The 19163-nt window shown below is 41.2% G+C and overlaps 1 protein-coding gene across 1 annotated transcript in view; it reads left to right on the top strand.

The window, feature by feature from the left end:
- Positions 1-15666, top strand: part of LOC134909865 (amine sulfotransferase-like) — a 211438-nt gene extending 195772 nt beyond the window's left edge. The window contains exon 7 of the mRNA XM_063917192.1: positions 15410-15666. Coding sequence (XP_063773262.1) covers positions 15410-15540 — 131 coding nt within the window. The 3' untranslated portion in view covers positions 15541-15666. The remainder of the gene's footprint in view (positions 1-15409) is intronic.
- The last annotated feature ends 3497 nt before the right edge of the window (positions 15667-19163 follow it).

Here is a 19163-nt window from a genome sequence, read left to right as displayed (position 1 = left end):
GAAAGGGTTCACATCCTTTTCATTCCCCTTATTGCACGGTACTAGACAAGGTTGTCCCCTTTCTTTAAGTATTATTTGCCATAGCTATCGAACCCTTGGCTTGCTTTGTCTGGTCTTGTAGCCATATTTGAGTTTTGGGTTTTGAATTAGGATCTAGGGTGAATAAGGTGGCGCTATGATATGTTGTTGTTTGTTAATGTATATCATACCTCTATGTCCATGGTACTTGATCTCCTCAATTGATTTGGTAGTTACTCCGGTCTTTCTGTAAATTGTGAAAATCATGTATTCTCTACCATTGCAGTGGCTGGACAATTTCAAATATCTTGATGTTTGTACAGTATCTCAAACTCTTCTCAGGATTATATTCCCTTAAATGTAACACCTCCACTGAATTATTTGAAGGCTCGGGCAAGAGCTTTGTGTAAACTTCCCTTCTTGAACTGGTTGTGTCAACTTAATAAAAATGGTGATACTCCTGTATATTATTTATTTTTCATACCTACCCAGTGCTTCTTGCCCCTGTTATTTCCCAGCAGATAACTAGTTTCTCCTCTCTAGTTTACGCTGATTGCCAAGCCAGGATACAACGTAATGTAATTACGAGATGGAGGGCAATGGGAGGGCTTATGCTCCCTCACGTCTGGCTGTACTACTATGCATTCAAAATTGGCTCACTTTTGGTGGCTCAGTGTCTCAGATCCTCTAGCACTTCCTATCCACTGAGTGGCTCAGTTGAGCCTGTCGCAGACGCCTTAAAGACTTTACTATGTGGTCAGGCAACTACAGCTAGTATTCCATTAATAGAAACAGGCAACACGAATATGGGCCTATGTTTCTAAATTCCTGGGGATTGAGGGCTTTGATCCAGTTACTCCCTTATGGCACTCTTGAACCTAACCACGGCTTTCTGCCTTACTGATCTGTGAGGTATGGGGCAAGTGGGAAGTGGTCTCCTTGGGTAAATTATATACCTCTTTGGTTCTTAAGTCATTGGGCAAATTACAACAGGAGTTTGGTCTGTCCACCGTCCACTTTTTTAGGTACAGTATCTACAACTTAGATGTGCCTTGTCCACTCAATTTCCTGATCCCCCCATGGTTATTTAGGACTCTCTCATTAAAAAATGTATGCTGTCAATTAATTCTCGCAAAATGATGTCCAATCTGTACTTGTTTTTTTTTCCATTCCCACCTTTCAGATGAGCTACTGGGCCATAGAGCTAGGTGGGAGCCTGATCTGGGAGCTTTACAGGATGAGAAATGAAAATTGGCACTCGAGTGCCCCCAAATTTCTACATCCTCTATTCTGTTACAGCATATACAATTATACTTATTACATATCGTATACCTAATCCCAGCATGGCAGTATATATTTGGTGGCCAGTAAACCTCTCATTGTAAAAAGTGCAGGGATTCTGAGGGTACATTTGGCATTAACTATGGTCATGTTCTCTGATTTTATCTTTTTGCAACTGATGGATTGTAGTGGTGTCCTCTATGGGTGTCCCTCACATTGTCTTCATGCTCATTGTTTGCATCCTAGGCATGATTGAGGAGAACATACTGGATATATTTACAAAACAATATGTGGTAAATAGTTTTATGCTGGCTAGTCTTTATTTCCCATACTTGGATGGCCTTTGTAGGTCCAGTTTATAGACAATGGCTCTCTTTGGTCAATGCTATGGTAGTACACAAAACATATACTTACCTAGCTAGAAATATAGAGTCCCAAGTTCAAAAATATCTGGGCTAAATAGCTTAACTCCGATTTCACTAAACCTTCACTGGAGGCTGCTTCTGTTTTAATCCCTATTCTGTAATCTGCTCTTTAGCCACATCCGGAGTATTGGTCTATTATCACTTACTGTAACTGCTCTTGTTGTTTTGCTTTTGTGCTATTGTGTAACCCCATCTATTAACAGCATCCTTATACAGTAGATTGGTTGTGTATTCTACATTGTTTACTTATGCTGGGTACACAACTGTACAATCCTCTGTCCGTTCTTGCCATTTCAAGCAATTTGTTCGATATCGATAGAGTATTTAAGCACCTCCAATCATGTTTTGTCTGAAGAAGACCAGTCAAATCTTATGTGATGTTTAATACTCAAACGATTCAACAGGGCCAGGTCGAACCAAAAGTGCTATTCTTGCGGCCGCTCTTACAATTGTCCACCAAAACAGGGCTACCTATATGGGTGTGCATAATTAAACCAAGTCAGGTGGCTTGCTGCATACTCTTGTGTAAACTCACTCTCCTTTTCATGTAAACATTCACCCCTCTTTTCACTTGGCAGTCACTGTATTTGGCCCATACACCCTTTACAGTAAACCTTTCCCCAGCACATACAGTATACTCAGTCTTTTTTTCCGTATTGGCGCAAACTGTATCAGGGCTTGCTACCAAGTGTAGTCCCACAACTTGCTGGGATGTTTACTAATGCAAGTGGAAGTGGCTAATTGCATACTTCCTTTCCCATAAACCATTCCACAGCACATATACTCAAAGTCCTTCTTACCTATTGACACAAACTGTATCGAGGCTTGTTGGCATGTGTAGCCCCACAACTTGCTGGAATGTGCAGTCCAACAACACCTTGATGGCTGCCTATCGCTCCCCCCTAACCTATCCTGTACTGTCCAGCCAATAAAAAAATAAATTATATATATATATATATATATACACTGTGTATATATATATATATATATATATATATATACTGTGTGTGTGTGTGTGTGTGTGTGTGTGTGTGTGTGTATGTATGTATATATATATATATATATATATATATAGAGGCACTCACTTTTTCCAGCACACAGAGAAAGAAAAAAAAACAGCACTCATGGAGGTGTGGCCTAGCACAAGTCCGGGGCAGAAGTGATTTACCTGGGCTCCCACTGTGCTCACCTATTGCGGCTTCTCAGACACACTGATCCTGCCTTGCATGCCCCCTCGCTGCTGGTGAGGTGTCTCCGAGTGTCCGGCTCTTGACAGCGGCGCCGGGATGCTACTAGATTGGTTCTGCGGAATGCGGCCTAGTGGGTTCACGGAAGCCACGGCCTGTAGTACATATGTTGCCCGGTCCTCCTGTGCTGGGCTCCCTGGAGCCTTGTGCCCTGCTCCACTATCCACCAACGCTGAGTGCCTGCACAATCCTCCGGAGCTCCAGGTCTCTGCAGATCTGAGTGGTTCCCCCTGCTGCTGCTGCTTCCATCAGGTGCCTGCTATATCTCTGCCCCCTTCCCAGGCAGCTCCTGGTCATCTGCCACACTGGTGGGTTTGTTTGGGTGATGAGTTGCTGTTCCCTGCTTTGCCTCCATCCGGATCCCAGTGTCGGCAGTGTGTCAGCTGGACCAATGTCAGTAGCCTGTTACAGTATTTCCTAACAGCCAAGTGTACACGGAGCTAGATTTACCACGACTGGCTTCAGAAGTGCAGTGCCGTGCAGTTGCCACCTTGTGTCTTGCCCTACCTGCAGAGTTCAGCTGTGGTGGCTCTGCCCCTCTCTGTCATCCAATCTCTGACTCTCAATTTCATATTGTCACGGCTCCCTGTATAGGTTCGCTACCTCCTGCTCCCAATTTTCCCCGCCTGATCTCTGCGCGAGTGCATTTGTCTATTGGAGTTGTGACATGGAGCCCTTCATGATGTAACTATGTGCCCCGTGGCACCCTGCCCACGTCGTTTATAATCACTTTACTGTCTCCGTCAGAAGAGTGCCTCCTCTTTTCTTCAACAGTAAGATCTTCTGCGGCTGTGATACTTTAAATTTGTTCAGTGTTATATATCAACATGCCTCCCATGAAGTCCAAAGGGGTGCTGTCCCCTCGTGTGACTTTTTCTACTCAGAAAATGTCACGTGCATTCTCCTCTCCATCTGGTTCACCGGCTTCAACCTCTATGGGAAGTTCTTCATCAATTACCTCCACTGGTTCTCTTTCCACATTGGGAGCTGACTGCGACCCGGACGCCCCACTTACAGTTAAATCATTGTGCCAAATTCTATCGGCTTTCAAGTCAGATCTAACCAAAGACTTGATGTCTACTATTCGGGAAGTAAAGACGGACTTGGTTGCTATCGGTGATCGCACTGATCATTTGGAAAAGAAAATGGAGGAACTGGTCGCCTCCCATAATGATTTGATATCTTCGCATGACCTCCAGCAAACCGAGCTCGAAACGCTCAAGAATAAGGTGGCAGATTTGGAGGACCGATCTCGGAGAAATAATATAAAGATAATATATTTCCAGATTTGATATCCAACTCTGACTTGGAGGATTACGCATTGGTCCTTTTCTGTAAATTGCTGCCTAATGCGGAGGACAGAGATTTGCTGATTGACCGTATCCACCGTCTTCCTCGTCCACGTACTGTCTCTGCCTCCTTGCCAAGGGATACACTTCTACAAGTTCACTTTTTCACTACTGAGAAGCGCATCCTTAGAGCCGCAAGAGCTGCGGGCGATATGGATGTTCTGGGAGGACTACAAATCTACCCGGACTTTTCTGCATTGACTATTGCTAAACGAAGGTCCTTGGTGCCTATCACGTTGGCTCTTCGGGCTCATGATATACCGTACCAATAGGGGTTCCCAGTGAAGCTTATCGTTATGTATGAAGAATCTTCCTACACTATCTCTTCGCTGGACATCGGGGTCAAGCTGTTGTTGGACTGGGACATTTCGGTTAACCAGACCTCGGGAGTTAAGTCGTCTGCAGCATCCCGCACGGAATGGCTTCCACCTGAGTGTCTCTCTGCATTGTGTTGGTTATCTCTCCTTTATGCCGGATGCCTAATGTTTTGAGGACGTCGGTCTCCTGCCTCCTGGTGCAGGCCCACTAGGCTGAGTATAATGGCTTAATGTACAAAATGTTTTATAATTTTTCTTTTTTTCTTATCGGTTCTTTTTTTTAAAATTAACAGTGCATAAGTTATTTCTGTTCTTAGTGTCCTTGTAACGACCTTAGACAGGGTCGGCGTAGCTTGTTTTTCACTGTTCTTATATAGAGGTATTCTCTATATGCGTGTTTATTTACTTCATTGTTTATCTTTATGTTTGCTTTGCATTGACAGTTCTGTGATTTCATATATATCGTTTGTTGGTAATTTTTTGATGTTTACGTGGGTGGGGGTGTTGGGCTACTATATCCCCTGTTTTTTCTTATACTACTGAACAACTGTTTTTACCCCTGCAGTAGTCATGCAGGCCCAATATACCGGGCCGTGTTGTTTTTTTCTTTCCCTATATCCCTCCCTTCTCTTCATTCCCTTTCTCTATATCTGTCTTTTCTCTTCTCTTCCACTTTTGGATCCTGCTATATGCAATCCTCAGACATGGCTGTTTCACTATCTTACATATTATGCTATATATTGGTTTAATGATTGCTTCTCCTTATTAATCCACAGCGGCCCTCATTCCGAGTTGATCGCTCTCTAGCAGATTTTAGCAGCAGTGCAAACGCTAAGCCGCCGCCCTCTGGGAGTGTATTTTAGCTTAGCAGATGTGCGAACGAAAGATTAGCAGAACTGCACAGGAAAAATTTCATGCCATTTCTGAGTAGCTCCAGACCTACTCCTATCTTGCGATCACCTCAGTCAGTTTAGTTCCTGGTTTGACGTCACAAACACGTCCTACGTTCGGCCAGCCACTCCCCCATTTCTCCAGCCACTCCTGCATTTTTGCCTGGCATGCCTGCGTTTTTTAGCACACTCCCTGAAAACGCCGAGTTGCCGCTCAGAGACACCCACTTCCTGTCAATCATACTTCGAAAACTCGAGCGACTGAAAAACGTCGCTCGAGCTTGGGTAAAACTACAAAGTTTTGTGTGAAAGTACTTAGCGCATGCACGCTGCGTACCATGCGCATGCGCAGAATTGCCGCTTTTTCACTTGAACGCTGCGCTGTGAAGAAACGGCAGCGAGCGATCAACTCGGAATGAGGGCCAATGCCCAGGTTACTTTCCCTGAATGTTAAGGGGTTGAATACTCCTAATAAACGTAGGTTGGCCCTTTCTTTTTTCCATAAACAAAAGGCAGAGATTGTAGCTTTACAGGAAACCCACTTCCCACTTATAGATAATAGGTATCGTCAGGGATGCTTTGCTAATGGCCCCTTTAAACGAAATGGTGTTGCCATTTTATTTAGCAGTGCGGTGTCCTTTGTCCAACATTCACTGTTGGCGGATAAAAACGGTCGCTGTTTGATCCTCACTGGTTTATTGGATGATAGGCTGATCACCTTGGTGTCTGTCTATGCCCCAAACTCTAATCAGGTCTCTTTTATCCATAAACTGTGTCTTTTGATTCAAAAATCTGCCAAATGTTCTTTAATTGTTATGGGAGATTTCAATTTTGTCCTGAATCCAAAATTAGATAAATCTGATAGGCCTCATGCTCCTAGGTTATTCCCATTTCTTGGCTGAATTTGATCTATATGACATGTGGAGAACTCACAGTCCTTCAGCGCATGAATACACATTCTATTCCCTGGTCCATAACTCCTTCTCCCGAATCGATCTTGTATTAGACGATAAATGTACCTTGCAACATTCTAAAGACATAGACATCCTCCCAATTACATGGTCTGACCATGCCTGATAGTTTGGTCTTGGAATATAAACCATAGGAATACTCCACCCCAGCCCCTGGCGCTTACCTCCTCACCTCTTAACTGATGTAATGACGAAGCAGATTATCTCTGATAGTATAGATGCATATATGTCTCTTAACTCTCCCCAAGACACATCCACCCTAAACCATTGGTGCGCCTTTAAGGCAGTTACTAGAGGGGCTGCCATTCAGGCTGGTGCAATTATCAAAAAACAAAATGCTCAACGGCTAGCGGACCTTGAGTCCAAACTAAGAGACCTAGACGACAAGAATAAGAGTGCACCCTCTAAAGCTCTTCATAAACAGTGGTCTGACGTACGCAGCCAACTGCAAACGCTATTAATGGCCCCAACGAATTCAGCGTTGAATAGATTGCGCCAAAAATTCTACCTCCTTGGCAATAGGTCTGGCAAGATGTTAGCCCGTCGGTTACGTATGCAGAGAACCAAGAATATGATTACACATGTTTTTTCCTCCATCTAAAATCAAGGTCTTAAATCCCCCAGATATATCCAACCAGTTTGCAGATTATTACTGCCAACTTTATACCCTTTCTCGCACCTCAGCCCTCAATGTCTTCTATCTCTTCTTTTCTAGATAAAGTAAATTTGTTGTCCCTTTCCCCAGATCAATTGGAGGTGTTAAATGCCCCCTGGACTCCTTTTGAAATTGAGGTAGAAATAAAATCCCTTCCTCGGGGCACAGCTCCTGGTCCTGACGGATTTATTAATGATTTTTATATAACATTCTGAGAGACTTTGACGCCCCACCTGACTGTTCTATTTAATACCATGACCACTGTGGGTGCTCTTCCAAAGGAAATGTTGGAGGCGCAAATTGTGACATTGCCTAAGCCTGGGAAGGATCCCGCCTACTGTCTTAACTATCACCCGATAGCATTACTGAATGGAGATATAAAACTCTACGCTAAATTAATAGCTTCCCGTATTAATAATTTTTTACCCCTGCTGATACACCCGGACCAGGTAGGATTTGTTCCTGGTAGACAGGCATCGGATAATATGTGCAGGGTATTTAATCTGATTGATTCTCTCCCTAAAGGTCAAGGTTTTCTGTTGCCCCTGGACGCGGAGAAGGCTTTCGATCTCCTAAATTGGACCTATATGCGTGAGATTCTGACGAAGTTTGGTTTTAAAGATCAAATATTATCTTCTATCACTGCTTTGTATGGTTCCCCCTCGGCCCGGGTGTTCAGCAATGGTTTTCTATCTACTGCCTTTCCCATTACCAATGGTACTAGACAGGGTTGCCCTCTCTCCCCTCTGGTGTTTGTTTTGGCTATTGAACCCCTAGCATCCCTACTTCGTGGAGATGATGCATTTCTTGGAGTGACTATGGGTACATCTTCACATAAATTATGTTTGTTCGCTAATGACGTCCTTTTATGCGTTTCTGATCCATCGCGAACCCTACCCCATCTTCATTTAATTTTAGATCAATACAGAGCGGCTTCTTATTATAAATTGAATGCTACAAAAACTGATGCCCTTCCTGTTAATTTCCCTGACTCTCTTGTTTCCCTGCGTAGCGTTTACCCTTACAACTGGCGATCTGTCTCGATCAGATATTTAGGTGTTAATATCCCAGCCAACACATCCAGTGTTTTCGAGGTGAACTTGCCGCCCCTTATTCAGTCTCTTACCTCCCTTTCCTGTTCTTGGCTTGCATATGAGATTTCTTGGTTAGGCCATTTGGCAGCCTTTAAAATGACCTTATTACCCAAACTTATGTATATTTTTCGCACAATTATATACATTTTTCCAAAAAAAGATTTAGCGGCTTGCACTGCTGTTTTAATTAAGTATTTATTTTATGGGCCCCTGGTCCTCCTAAGTTGGCTCGTTCCAAGGAAGTTCTCCCTAAAGCTAGTGGTGGTCTCAACTTGCCGGATTTGACCTTATATCATGAAGCTTGTGATTTAGCTCAACTAAAGGCCTATTCGGCCCCTAGTCCCAAATTAGGGTGGGTGTGAGTCTTTTTGCCCCTCTTTTCTCCTGGAAGATTTATTGAAAATTCCCAAGTTTTTACATCCGTTTCCCTACTTGCCCTCTACTCAGGCATCTCTTTTAGAGTGGGATAAGCTGACTGCTAAATTTTCCTCTCCTTTACTTCTGCTCCCAGATATTTCTATGAGGACATTAACCAAATTGATTCAGAATTTGAATTTGTCGAAATGGCTTTTGTGTGGTATAACTGTATTTAGTTACTTGCTAGAGGGATCAGCCTTGCTTTCCTTCTCCGGTCTTCAATGTAAATTTAATCTACCTGCCTCTGAGCTTCTGTGTTATTTTCAGATCTGTCATTGGTGGAATCTCATATCTAAGCAAGTAAATCCTGCTAATCCCCTTGTCACTACACTGTTTATCTGTCTCTCACAATCTAATTCTAAAGGTGGCATTACGTTTTGGTATAATATTCTCATTGGTTTAATCCCCGTTTCTAAATCTATTGCACAAAGGAAATGGGAAACAGACTTAGGCATTACACTTTCCCCTACCCAATGGAGTAAAATTTTCCAGTCCTCGTATACTATGTCCCGGTGCTGAAATCACACCGAAATGCATATTAAATTGCTTCACAGATTGTATCTAACTCCCGATAAATTGCATACGTTTTCGTCTGTATGCTCTAAATTTTGCTGGCGACAATGCGGTGAAATAGACCATCTGTTCCATATTTTCTGGTCCTGTCCTAAGATTACCCGGTTTTGGTTGGAGATTTTTGAATTGATAAACAAAGTACTGGATGTGACACTGTCCCCTTCCCCCTCCTTGGCCTTATTATAGTTCCTGATGACATTCCGTCCCGTAAGCGATATGTACTCGGCCATATTCTCATAGCCGCCCGTGCAGCCTTAGCTCAAATGTGGAAACAACCCACTGCACCTACCCTGTCAAAAGTTGTCCAGAAAATTAACTTTAATTTCGTCATGGAAACGGAATACTTGCCATATTCATCTTCAGTTAATTCTCCATTGGTTCGTTGGTCACCTTGGCATGCATTTTCTACAGACAGGGAGGGCGCACGATTTTCCCCCAAGTCATACCTATCTGACCCTCTTCAGTTTAGTCTCAATAAGAACACGTCTGCCTCTCCACATGATCAATGAACCGCCTTCGTGTGATAATACTCAGCACCAACTGTCATTTTGCACTCTCAGTATAGCTTCTCTCTCACCGCCTGACTTCTGTGTCTTACTATGGTTTAGTTTTCTGTTTCTTCTCTTTTGTATGATGTGGATGATGCCATGTATATGTTTTGGGATTGTTTTTTATGTCTTTGGGATCCTACTGTGTTTAACTTTCCTTCCCTTACCCGCCCCTTCCTTTTTTCTGTACCCCTTGCAAAAGTAAATTTCAATAAAAATTATGTTGTTAAAAAAATAAAATAACCAGCACTCACGTTTTGATGAGAAAAAAAAAGAGGTTATTTTTATTCTTACAGATCCATAGAAGTCCATATGTCAGCTGCAGCCTGACAGCTGTTTCAACCACAGCGGTTTTCTTCAGGGGCTACTATAGGGCCCGGAGACCCTTTTTCTCATGTTTAGTATCTCGTTTTCTGTCAGTTGTAATGGTGATTAAAGATATACAAAGACTCCAAATCCTGTGTTAATTTTCATAAGTGTTTCTAATGGTGGCCAAACTCAGTTTCATTGTTTATTTTACTTAAAAAATGTATATATAGTTTTAAATAACTATTAATATTAACTGCCAATTAGTACAAAAGCTATTAGAAAGATAAATAAATTCAATTGTTCATCTTAAAAATTGACATTTTCCCTAGTCATTAACCTAGTTTTATTCACATTTCTTTGACAGCCTAATCTCACTTATTTCGTAGTATTTTTAAATCTATATTCGATGCCTCACTGGTTATGGAATGTGCTATAAATTTAAATTGCTATATCTCATGTTTGGTACTGGTTGCACCGCATAAAATTCAGGGTAAAAGTAAAGTGAATAGTTGTTTAGCAATACACGTTATTTATTAAATGTCTATGAACAATGGCCCTCATTCCGAGTTGTTCGCTCGGTATTTTTCATCGCATCGCAGTGAAAATCCGCTTAGTACGCATGCGCAATGTTCGCACTGCGACTGCGCCAAGTAACTTTACTATGAAGATAGTATTTTTACTCACGGCTTTTTCTTCGCTCCGGCGATTGTAATGTGATTGACAGGAAATGGGTGTTACTGGGCGGAAACACGGCGTTTCAGGGGCGTGTGGCTGAAAACGCTACCGTTTCCGGAAAAAACGCAGGAGTGGCCGGGGAAACGGTGGGAGTGCCTGGGCGAACGCTGGGTGTGTTTGTGACGTCAACCAGGAACGACAAGCACTGAACTGATCGCACAGGCAGAGTAAGTCTGGAGCTACTCTGAAACTGCTAAGTAGTTAGTAATCGCAATATTGCGAATACATCGGTCGCAATTTTAAGAAGCTAAGATTCACTCCCAGTAGGCGGCGGCTTAGCGTGTGTAACTCTGCTAAATTCGCCTTGCGACCGATCAACTCGGAATGAGGGCCAATGCACTTACAGTTGTTTAAATAAACAAATAAATCAATCTTATCACAAGAGAAATACAGCATCACTTGTGAGATTACTACTCCAAAGATAGATCTAATTTATATGACACTCCCAATTCTCATAGGCGTCAGCTGTCCCTTAAAGATACAGTAGTGGTAAATTACTGCGAGAAAACGTATGGTAGTACAGAATAAGGGTTCAAGCGACCACTGGTGTCCCAAATTACAGTGCACTGATTAATAATTAAAATGTAGGTATAAAGTAAAAATAACAATAATATTTTATTTGAACACAATCTCTGTAAAAACACTAATTTTATAAATTACATGTGTATATATACTAAAAATAAACTAAGATAGTGGATGGACATCAACTAAAATATAGGTTAAAAATAGAATATAATCGAGATAAAGTTCAGGAGAGTCTTAACTTAGTTGGCAGGAGGTCGCAGAGGGAGAGCCAATGCATTTCATCCTTTAGACTTCTTCAAGGGGTAGTAACATGCTGGGACAGGGCTTCTATAAATACCCCCCATAATCAGGTAATTAATTGTGACCTCACATCCTGTTTGGGGCGGGCAATCAGCATTAAGGATTTAATTATATCTCAAAACATATTTCTAAGCAGAGAGAACATAGATATAGCCGAATATTAAAAAAGTTGTTTTTATCATAATATAAAGTTATATGTAGAGTTCTATTGGGAGTGCGGGACTTCCGCCATACTTCTGGTATCATAAAGTCCTTTGTGCGCATATGTCTTTTGACCTTCTTCCCAGTTGAGTGTGCGACCGCACCTCCGGCGGGATCAGAGCTTCTATTATGTCCTTCCTCTATCCGAACTTCTTCTCAGAAGCCTCGGCCATAGTTTATTTTCTGCCGGAACCGGAAGTAGGACGGTGAACCGCATGTTGGGCCGCAGGCGACTCGATCATAGTCGATTCTCTGCCGGAACCGGAAGTATGACGGTGAACCGCATTTTGGACCGCATCACGTGGTCCGTAGTGTGTCACCTCTCAGGGTTGCCATGGTGATCGCACTGCAGTGTTTCTCAGTAGATATTATCAAGACAGCTGCGGTGATACTTTCCAAACGGTGGTATAATACATAAGTGGAATAAACAAAAACAGGTTTAAGTAAGGCAGAAATAATGTGAATACAGATCCCAGATACCATTGGATATCACTGATCTAATTATTATTGTCCCATCCATCATTATATACTGTAGGTTTATGAATATTTGCAAATATTTCATAATATTGGTCATATTGTCTCCAGACATAAGCAGCATGGTAACAGCCAGTCTCATCACGAGAGCAATCCATATATAAAGTGGGGGATGTTATATACAATATTATGTTTACTATTTATATCGCTCCAAAGTGCGTATAAATTTAAAGTGACAGTGCTCCATATATTAAATTACAGCTAATGTGCCTTAGATTGGTAACAAAATTACTATTACTCATTAAGTGAGTGCTGAGATATTGGTGGAGTGAGTATTTGCTACTGTGCCTTAAACTAATCCTAATAGATGGCTAGTTATTAAAGTGCTAATGTGTTAATATTGTGATTAATATGTGATATTGTGCCCACAGATGGTAAATTTTATCAAGACCTTGTAAAAATCTACATATGTGCTATTGATTTCTGCATCAGTAGAACTAGTCATCAAGTTCCTAGTCGCTTAATTTTCAGTACAGTACCTGATCTTCCCAAGGGTTTACCCCTCCTGGTACTGGTCAGGCCCAACACTGCTTAGCTTCCAAGATCAGCCGAGATTGGGCATTCCCAGTGTGGTTTGACTTAGCATGCAACAGATGATACCATACTACATTTTTCAAAAAGGTTTAATTTACATAGTGTGTGATTTACATTTTGATACTAAAGAGTGATGTGAATAAGTGAAAGAAGTGATAAAATTGGAATGACACTTTCACAGAAAGGGAGCGATCTCGTAACTTTCATTGAGACCCAAGGAGTGCATGGTGCATGGTTCCTAAATGGAAAATCAAGAACATCTCCCGTTGTGACAATTTATTTGCCAGGTCCCCTCCTCTTTCTCCTTGTTTTACCAGTTCTATTGCTTTAAAGGTAAGTTCTTCTGGATTTGAATTGTGTTCCGTAGTGAAGTGTCTTGAAATGGTATGACTGTCCACTTTATTTTTAATGTTACGGATGTGTGCTTGAATTCTTAGTTTCAATACTCTTTTGGTTTTACCCACATATTTTTTTTCACAAGTACATTCCAATAGGTAGATAACTGATGAGTTGTTACAATTGATGAATTCTTTAATCTTATATTCCTTGGTGTTGCCAAAGTCGCTAAAGCTTCTCCTGTTCGGGTGGAGGTATTTGCAGATATTTCATCGGCCACACTTATAGGATCTGACGCTGCATTTGTGCATTGAATGGTTATCTTCTATCTTGGTTTTGAGCATGCTGGGTGCCAGTAGATACTTGAGGCTCCTAGATTTTCTATACAAAATTTCCAGATGTGGTGGCAATATTACCTTTAATACTGGATCCATCAAAAGAATTCCCCAGTGGTCCCTGAGTGATTTCTTTATTTGATCTTCATGACAGTTGTAGGTAGTAATAAATGCTATTGGGTCTTCTTTTCTCTGACCCTATATTCAAGTAAGTTCTCTCTGTTCAGAGACTTAGTTTTTACAATAGCCTCTTGTAGGATACCTGCTGGATATTCTTTTTCTTCAAATCTGCCTTTATATATCTCAAGTTTTTCTTCATAAATCAATCTGTATACTAAGGCAATCTATATTAAAGAACATTTGGTATTTATGCTAAGATAATCTACAGTCAATGGGAAGTGCCGCTTCCCGGTCTCATGTGTCTGCTTATGCTTGCTGCAAATTGCGTGTGGCTTCTAAGAAAGAAAGAAAAAAGTGTTTGCAAGAAGAAAATCTGCGCAGAACATCCTCATTTGGTGTTGTGTAAAAGTTTACGTTGGGGTAAAACAGTCTTTGCCTACCCAAATCATGGGGTGATAACTGACCCCTGGTTCTATATATGGGTATTACACCTATATACCTACTTCCCTGATCTGCTCTCTGTGAGATCAGGGGAGGTCCAGACAGGAGGGTAGGGGTGTGATGCATTGAATCAGGTCACTTGGTCACAACTCCACAACTTTTTTGCCACAAATCCCAGTATTACATCACTAGGTGCAGGGTCACAAAGTATTAGACTGCAGAAAGGTTGTCCACCCACCTGGGACTTAGAAGAACTTCAATTTGTGAGTCTCCTGGAATTTTTGGGGAGAGTTGGTGTCATGATTATGTTCTGGATCAATCATGAGACATTTGACAACATCACCCTTTGTTTTTATTAATATATATTTATTTTTAATACCAAGCATGGTGGAATGCAGATGAATCTTTTAGTGTAAGGTCCAGCCTCGGAAATCATTATTGGTCTTTGAAAGTGCCAGGAAGGTTGTTCATGCATCAGGTCACAGATAACTGTTTACTGGAGGTCATATAGCTTTTTTGATGATTCCTGTTGTTATCATTGTTCACCTGACTTGTTATCACTGAAATTCCTTGAGATCTGTGAAACCTTGGACTCTGACTCTTAACCTAAAGGGTCCATAAAACTACAAAACCTAATTTGAATTGACACATATCAATTGTTTTTTAAGCATTGTATCTTTTTGCATCTTTCTGTTATTTAATAAGTTTGGTCTCATATCGTATCGATTTTGCATGTGGATTTGGCAAATCCATGCTACATTGATTATATTAAAGATTATTTGGGAAATAATAACTAGGATGTAATTGTCATTGTAGAAACAACTTAAGGGTTCCTATGTGGAGTCTGTTTGCTCCTTAATCAACTCTTGAGTGGTGGCACTTATGTTTCACTATTAATTTAAAAATTAATGGAGAATTAATAAAGAATAGGACAGATACTGGGGAGTGTAATAATTTCTGGTGGTTGTTTTTTATTTCTTTTTTAATTATCTCTGTGTCAGACCCATATTATGCAGGATTTTGTGAGTGTTAACCTTGATAAAGTTAGAGATAGCAGTTAGAGATTAAAGTATCTTGTAACTGGGTCTGTGATAATGGGCATGTAAGGTATTATTTAGTGTTTAAGCAAACACTCAGCCTCAAATTACTTTTCTTTCCAAACTGCTCAGCTTTATTATAAGTGTATCAAACTAGTTAATATAAAGAATGGTATAATAGAACATACAGTTGATACATTTTGTGCTTTTGTTCCAGGTATTATTGGGGACTGGAAAAACATAATGACTGTGGCACAAAGTGAGAAGGTGGATGAGGTACTTAAAGAGAAGTTGGGAGATCTGCCAATCACATTTATTTGGGACATCAATGAGGAAACTGAATCGTAGCCAGGCCATGGCTGCCAAATGACAATAATGATCATGAATATGTCAAATGAATTAATATGAGCATTTTACTGCTAGTTATCATAATAATAAATAGAAATTAAAAATACTTTATTATTACAAGCAAAAGCATGTACATCATTTCTTATTACAGGTTGAGTATCCCTTATCCAAAATGCTTGGGACCAGAGGTATTTTGGATATCGGATTTTTCCGTATTTTGGAATAATTGCATACCATAATGAGATATCATGACGATGTTACCTATATCTAATCACAGAATGCATTTATGTTACATATACACCTTATACACACAGCCTTAAGGTAATTTTAGCCAATATTTTTTATAACTGTGCATTAAACAAAGTGTGTGTATATTCACACAATTCATTTATGTTTCACATACACCTTATACACACAGCCTGAAGGTCATTTAATACAATATTTTTAATAACTTTGTGTATTAAACAAAGTTTGTGTACATTGAGCCATCAAAAAACAAAGATTTCACTATCTCACTCTCACTCAAAAAGGTCCGTATTTCGGAATATTCCGTATTTCGGAATATTTGGATATGGGATACTCAACCTGTATTCAGTTGTTTTAACTGCACAATTTTTTTTTATAGATAAATCTTACAAAAAAACAGCCACATACAAATAATTTAACTGAATTTATGTTACTATATGTGAAAGTTATTAAGAACAATATTAAGTATGCCGTTCCAAGTTATTGAGTGCATTGCAAATATGGGTACATAACACCACTACTATTATATTTATCTTTATCCAATACATTATATTTAAATTTCTAGTTCTTTCTATATACAGGGCCACCAAGTGCTTTAGAGGGGAACATGTGTCCATGGTGGTGGCCATGACCTGTCTAATTCCTTTTAAAGTTGCTTATGCTTGCTGCAAATTGTGATAGTAAATTCTGTGAGAGAGACCCGTGCATTTTATACTCCTCCCACCTCGCAGCACTTCTATTTTATATAACATGTTGAGGATTGTTTAAGAATAAAACAATGTTAATTGACTGTACACATATACTGGATTGATCATAACATATACATTTTTACACAGTATATACAAACAAAAATATCTCTGAATTTAGCAATGCCAGGGTTTTCAAACATAAGACTGTTCACAGTTGGCTAAGTTCTCCAAAGTGTTAAAAATCTGAATACCAATTCACCTGCCCATATGGTAGAGATCTTGGCATTTAATCATTGTGGCAATTAGCTTAACCAGAGTTTACAGAAGTGCATACAAGGAATGTACTCTGTTGGCAGACCGCTTTGTCGTACTACAAAATATGTCAAGTTTGCAGGACCACTGTTCAGTCTAGTAGAGAAAATACCTGTGTCTAAATTCTTTGAATGCGGAGAACCCAAGCCCTGCTGCAGGGGGGAAAAAAGGGGACACCAGTAGCAGGCCACAAGGATCAGAGGGGCCTGGGGGTCAGGGATAGAGAATACGGAGCTGCAGAGCCTATTAATGCGTTTTAGACTGATGGTGTGCCTGCCCACCACTTAACTAAAGAAAACTAATTAAAAGTCCTGCTGCACCAAACCCTCCCCCCTCCCCCTTTACTCTGTCAGTTGATCAGTCCGGTTCCGGTGGATGCTGATGCTGCGCCGGCCCTTCTGCCTCTTGCTGCCGCTGAGGAGCAGCCTCGAGACAGCTTAGTAGTTTTGTGTGGGCACAGACTCCCACCGGTGGACTCGGACAGAGAGGTGTCTTTTACAGACTGCAACAACTGCCTATAGCCCCACCACTGAGCTGTGGTTATGGTGATCCTTCCTGGGTTCTGGCACCCTCCCTCACCACTGTGTGTGTAGATGTATATGACGAAATGTCCAATGTTTGTGGCTATAGCCGTAAATATCGGGCATTTTGCAAAGTCGTCTAATGTATTAGTGGCCGCAAAGTAGATTTTTTGGATGCTTGCGGCTCTAAAGTAGAGCACACGATAACAAGTTGGATCCAGATGTTTTGCCCATGTTAAGTGTACAACTCGGCTGATTTAATGGACTCCAAAATCGGACACAAAACTCAAAACAGCTCTAAAACTCTCAAATAATTTAGAGGTGGTACACTTTTCAAGCACATTTGCAGTAAATAAACAAACAAACCTTTGATCTCTAAAAATAGTCTGTGTAGTGTAAATGTCATTTTTACACAGGAAATGAGTCTGATACACAAATGGATGTATTTGGATGCACAAGAGGCTTATGTTGATTTAAATGATGTGCTGCATGGCTATATTCTGTGTGTAATTGGAACTCTATCAGCATACCAAGTTATGTTACAGTGTTTGGCTGGAATACATGCTCCTTCTAAAATGAAACGATGCAAATAGGATGCACAAGCAGCTTCTGCTATTTAAAATGATATGCAGCATGCCTATATTCTGTGTGTAATAGCAACTGTATCTGCATACAAAATGTTATGCTACAGTGCATTCCAGCCAAACACTGTAACATAATTTGGTATGGAGATACAGTCGCAATTACACACTGAATGTAGTCATGCTGTATACCATTTAAATCGGCATAAGCTGCTTGTGCATCCTGGAGGACTTTAGGATATGTGTTTCTTTAATTATGGGACTTTTGGGGGCCAATATGTGACTTTCCCTGACACTGTGGTCTTCCTATACTAAAAGACGCATTCCGGTTGATATATCAGATGTTTTCTAGTCTAAATATCGCGACAACTCAGATCCGATATGCAGAAGTCGGGAAATAGGCACACACCATTTCATTGCCCGAGTTCAGGGAAATAGATGCACATTTGTAATTTTCAATGTGGTGCGATAATGTCCCGGGTGGCATTATCGGCTCCCATTACATTCTGACCAATGTTTTTATATACGTGTATGTGTGTTTTTGTGTATACATAATGTATATATGGGTTCAAGTTCAGAACATGTGACCCTCTTGCTTAGCATAAGTAAACTGCATCAAAATCTCATTAAACTTGTTCAGAACATTCAAACACGTACCCTTGCGGGCTCGCTTCGGTCACGATGCTTCAGGAAAGGTGGTTTGCTCCGCTTCGCTTTATACAGGTTACTATCCCCAATAGATGTCCAAATGGATAGTAAAACTGCTAGCCCAGGGCATAGGCGGATCCAGTGCGGGAAGGGGGGGGGGGCACTCGGGCCCGTGCCCCCCCTGTCGTTTTTGACTTCTTTTTTTCAACAGGAGAACAGTAGCAGCATTACTGCTATTTCCTTCAGTCAGATTTGATAAAAGAGCCGGCAGGCACTAGGACCCACCGCGGCTCTAACAGCAAGTCTGTGTGGTAACCAGTGGGGAGGCTGGAGCTGCAGCTCCAGCCTCCCCCTGCTCACACCGCAACCTACCTCCCCCACTGCCAGCCGACCAGAGTCCAGCGCAGACGCGGGTTCAAATGCCAGCATCGAGTAAGACTGTTACTTATTACAGCGCAGAAGGCTTCATTAGCCCTCACTGCACCACACAGTATCCCAGCGCTTCCTCCTCCACTTCCTTTACCACCATGCTAGGTGCAGTCAAAATCAGCCTACCATGGGGAATAGACGGGCTCCGCAGGAGACAGGGCACTTTAAGAAAGAATTTGGATACTGGTGTGCTCTGG

Source organism: Pseudophryne corroboree, chromosome 4 (assembly GCF_028390025.1).
Source record: "Pseudophryne corroboree isolate aPseCor3 chromosome 4, aPseCor3.hap2, whole genome shotgun sequence".
In the NCBI taxonomy this organism is placed as follows: domain Eukaryota; kingdom Metazoa; phylum Chordata; class Amphibia; order Anura; family Myobatrachidae; genus Pseudophryne; species Pseudophryne corroboree.
This window is presented reverse-complemented; position numbering and strand designations above follow the sequence as displayed.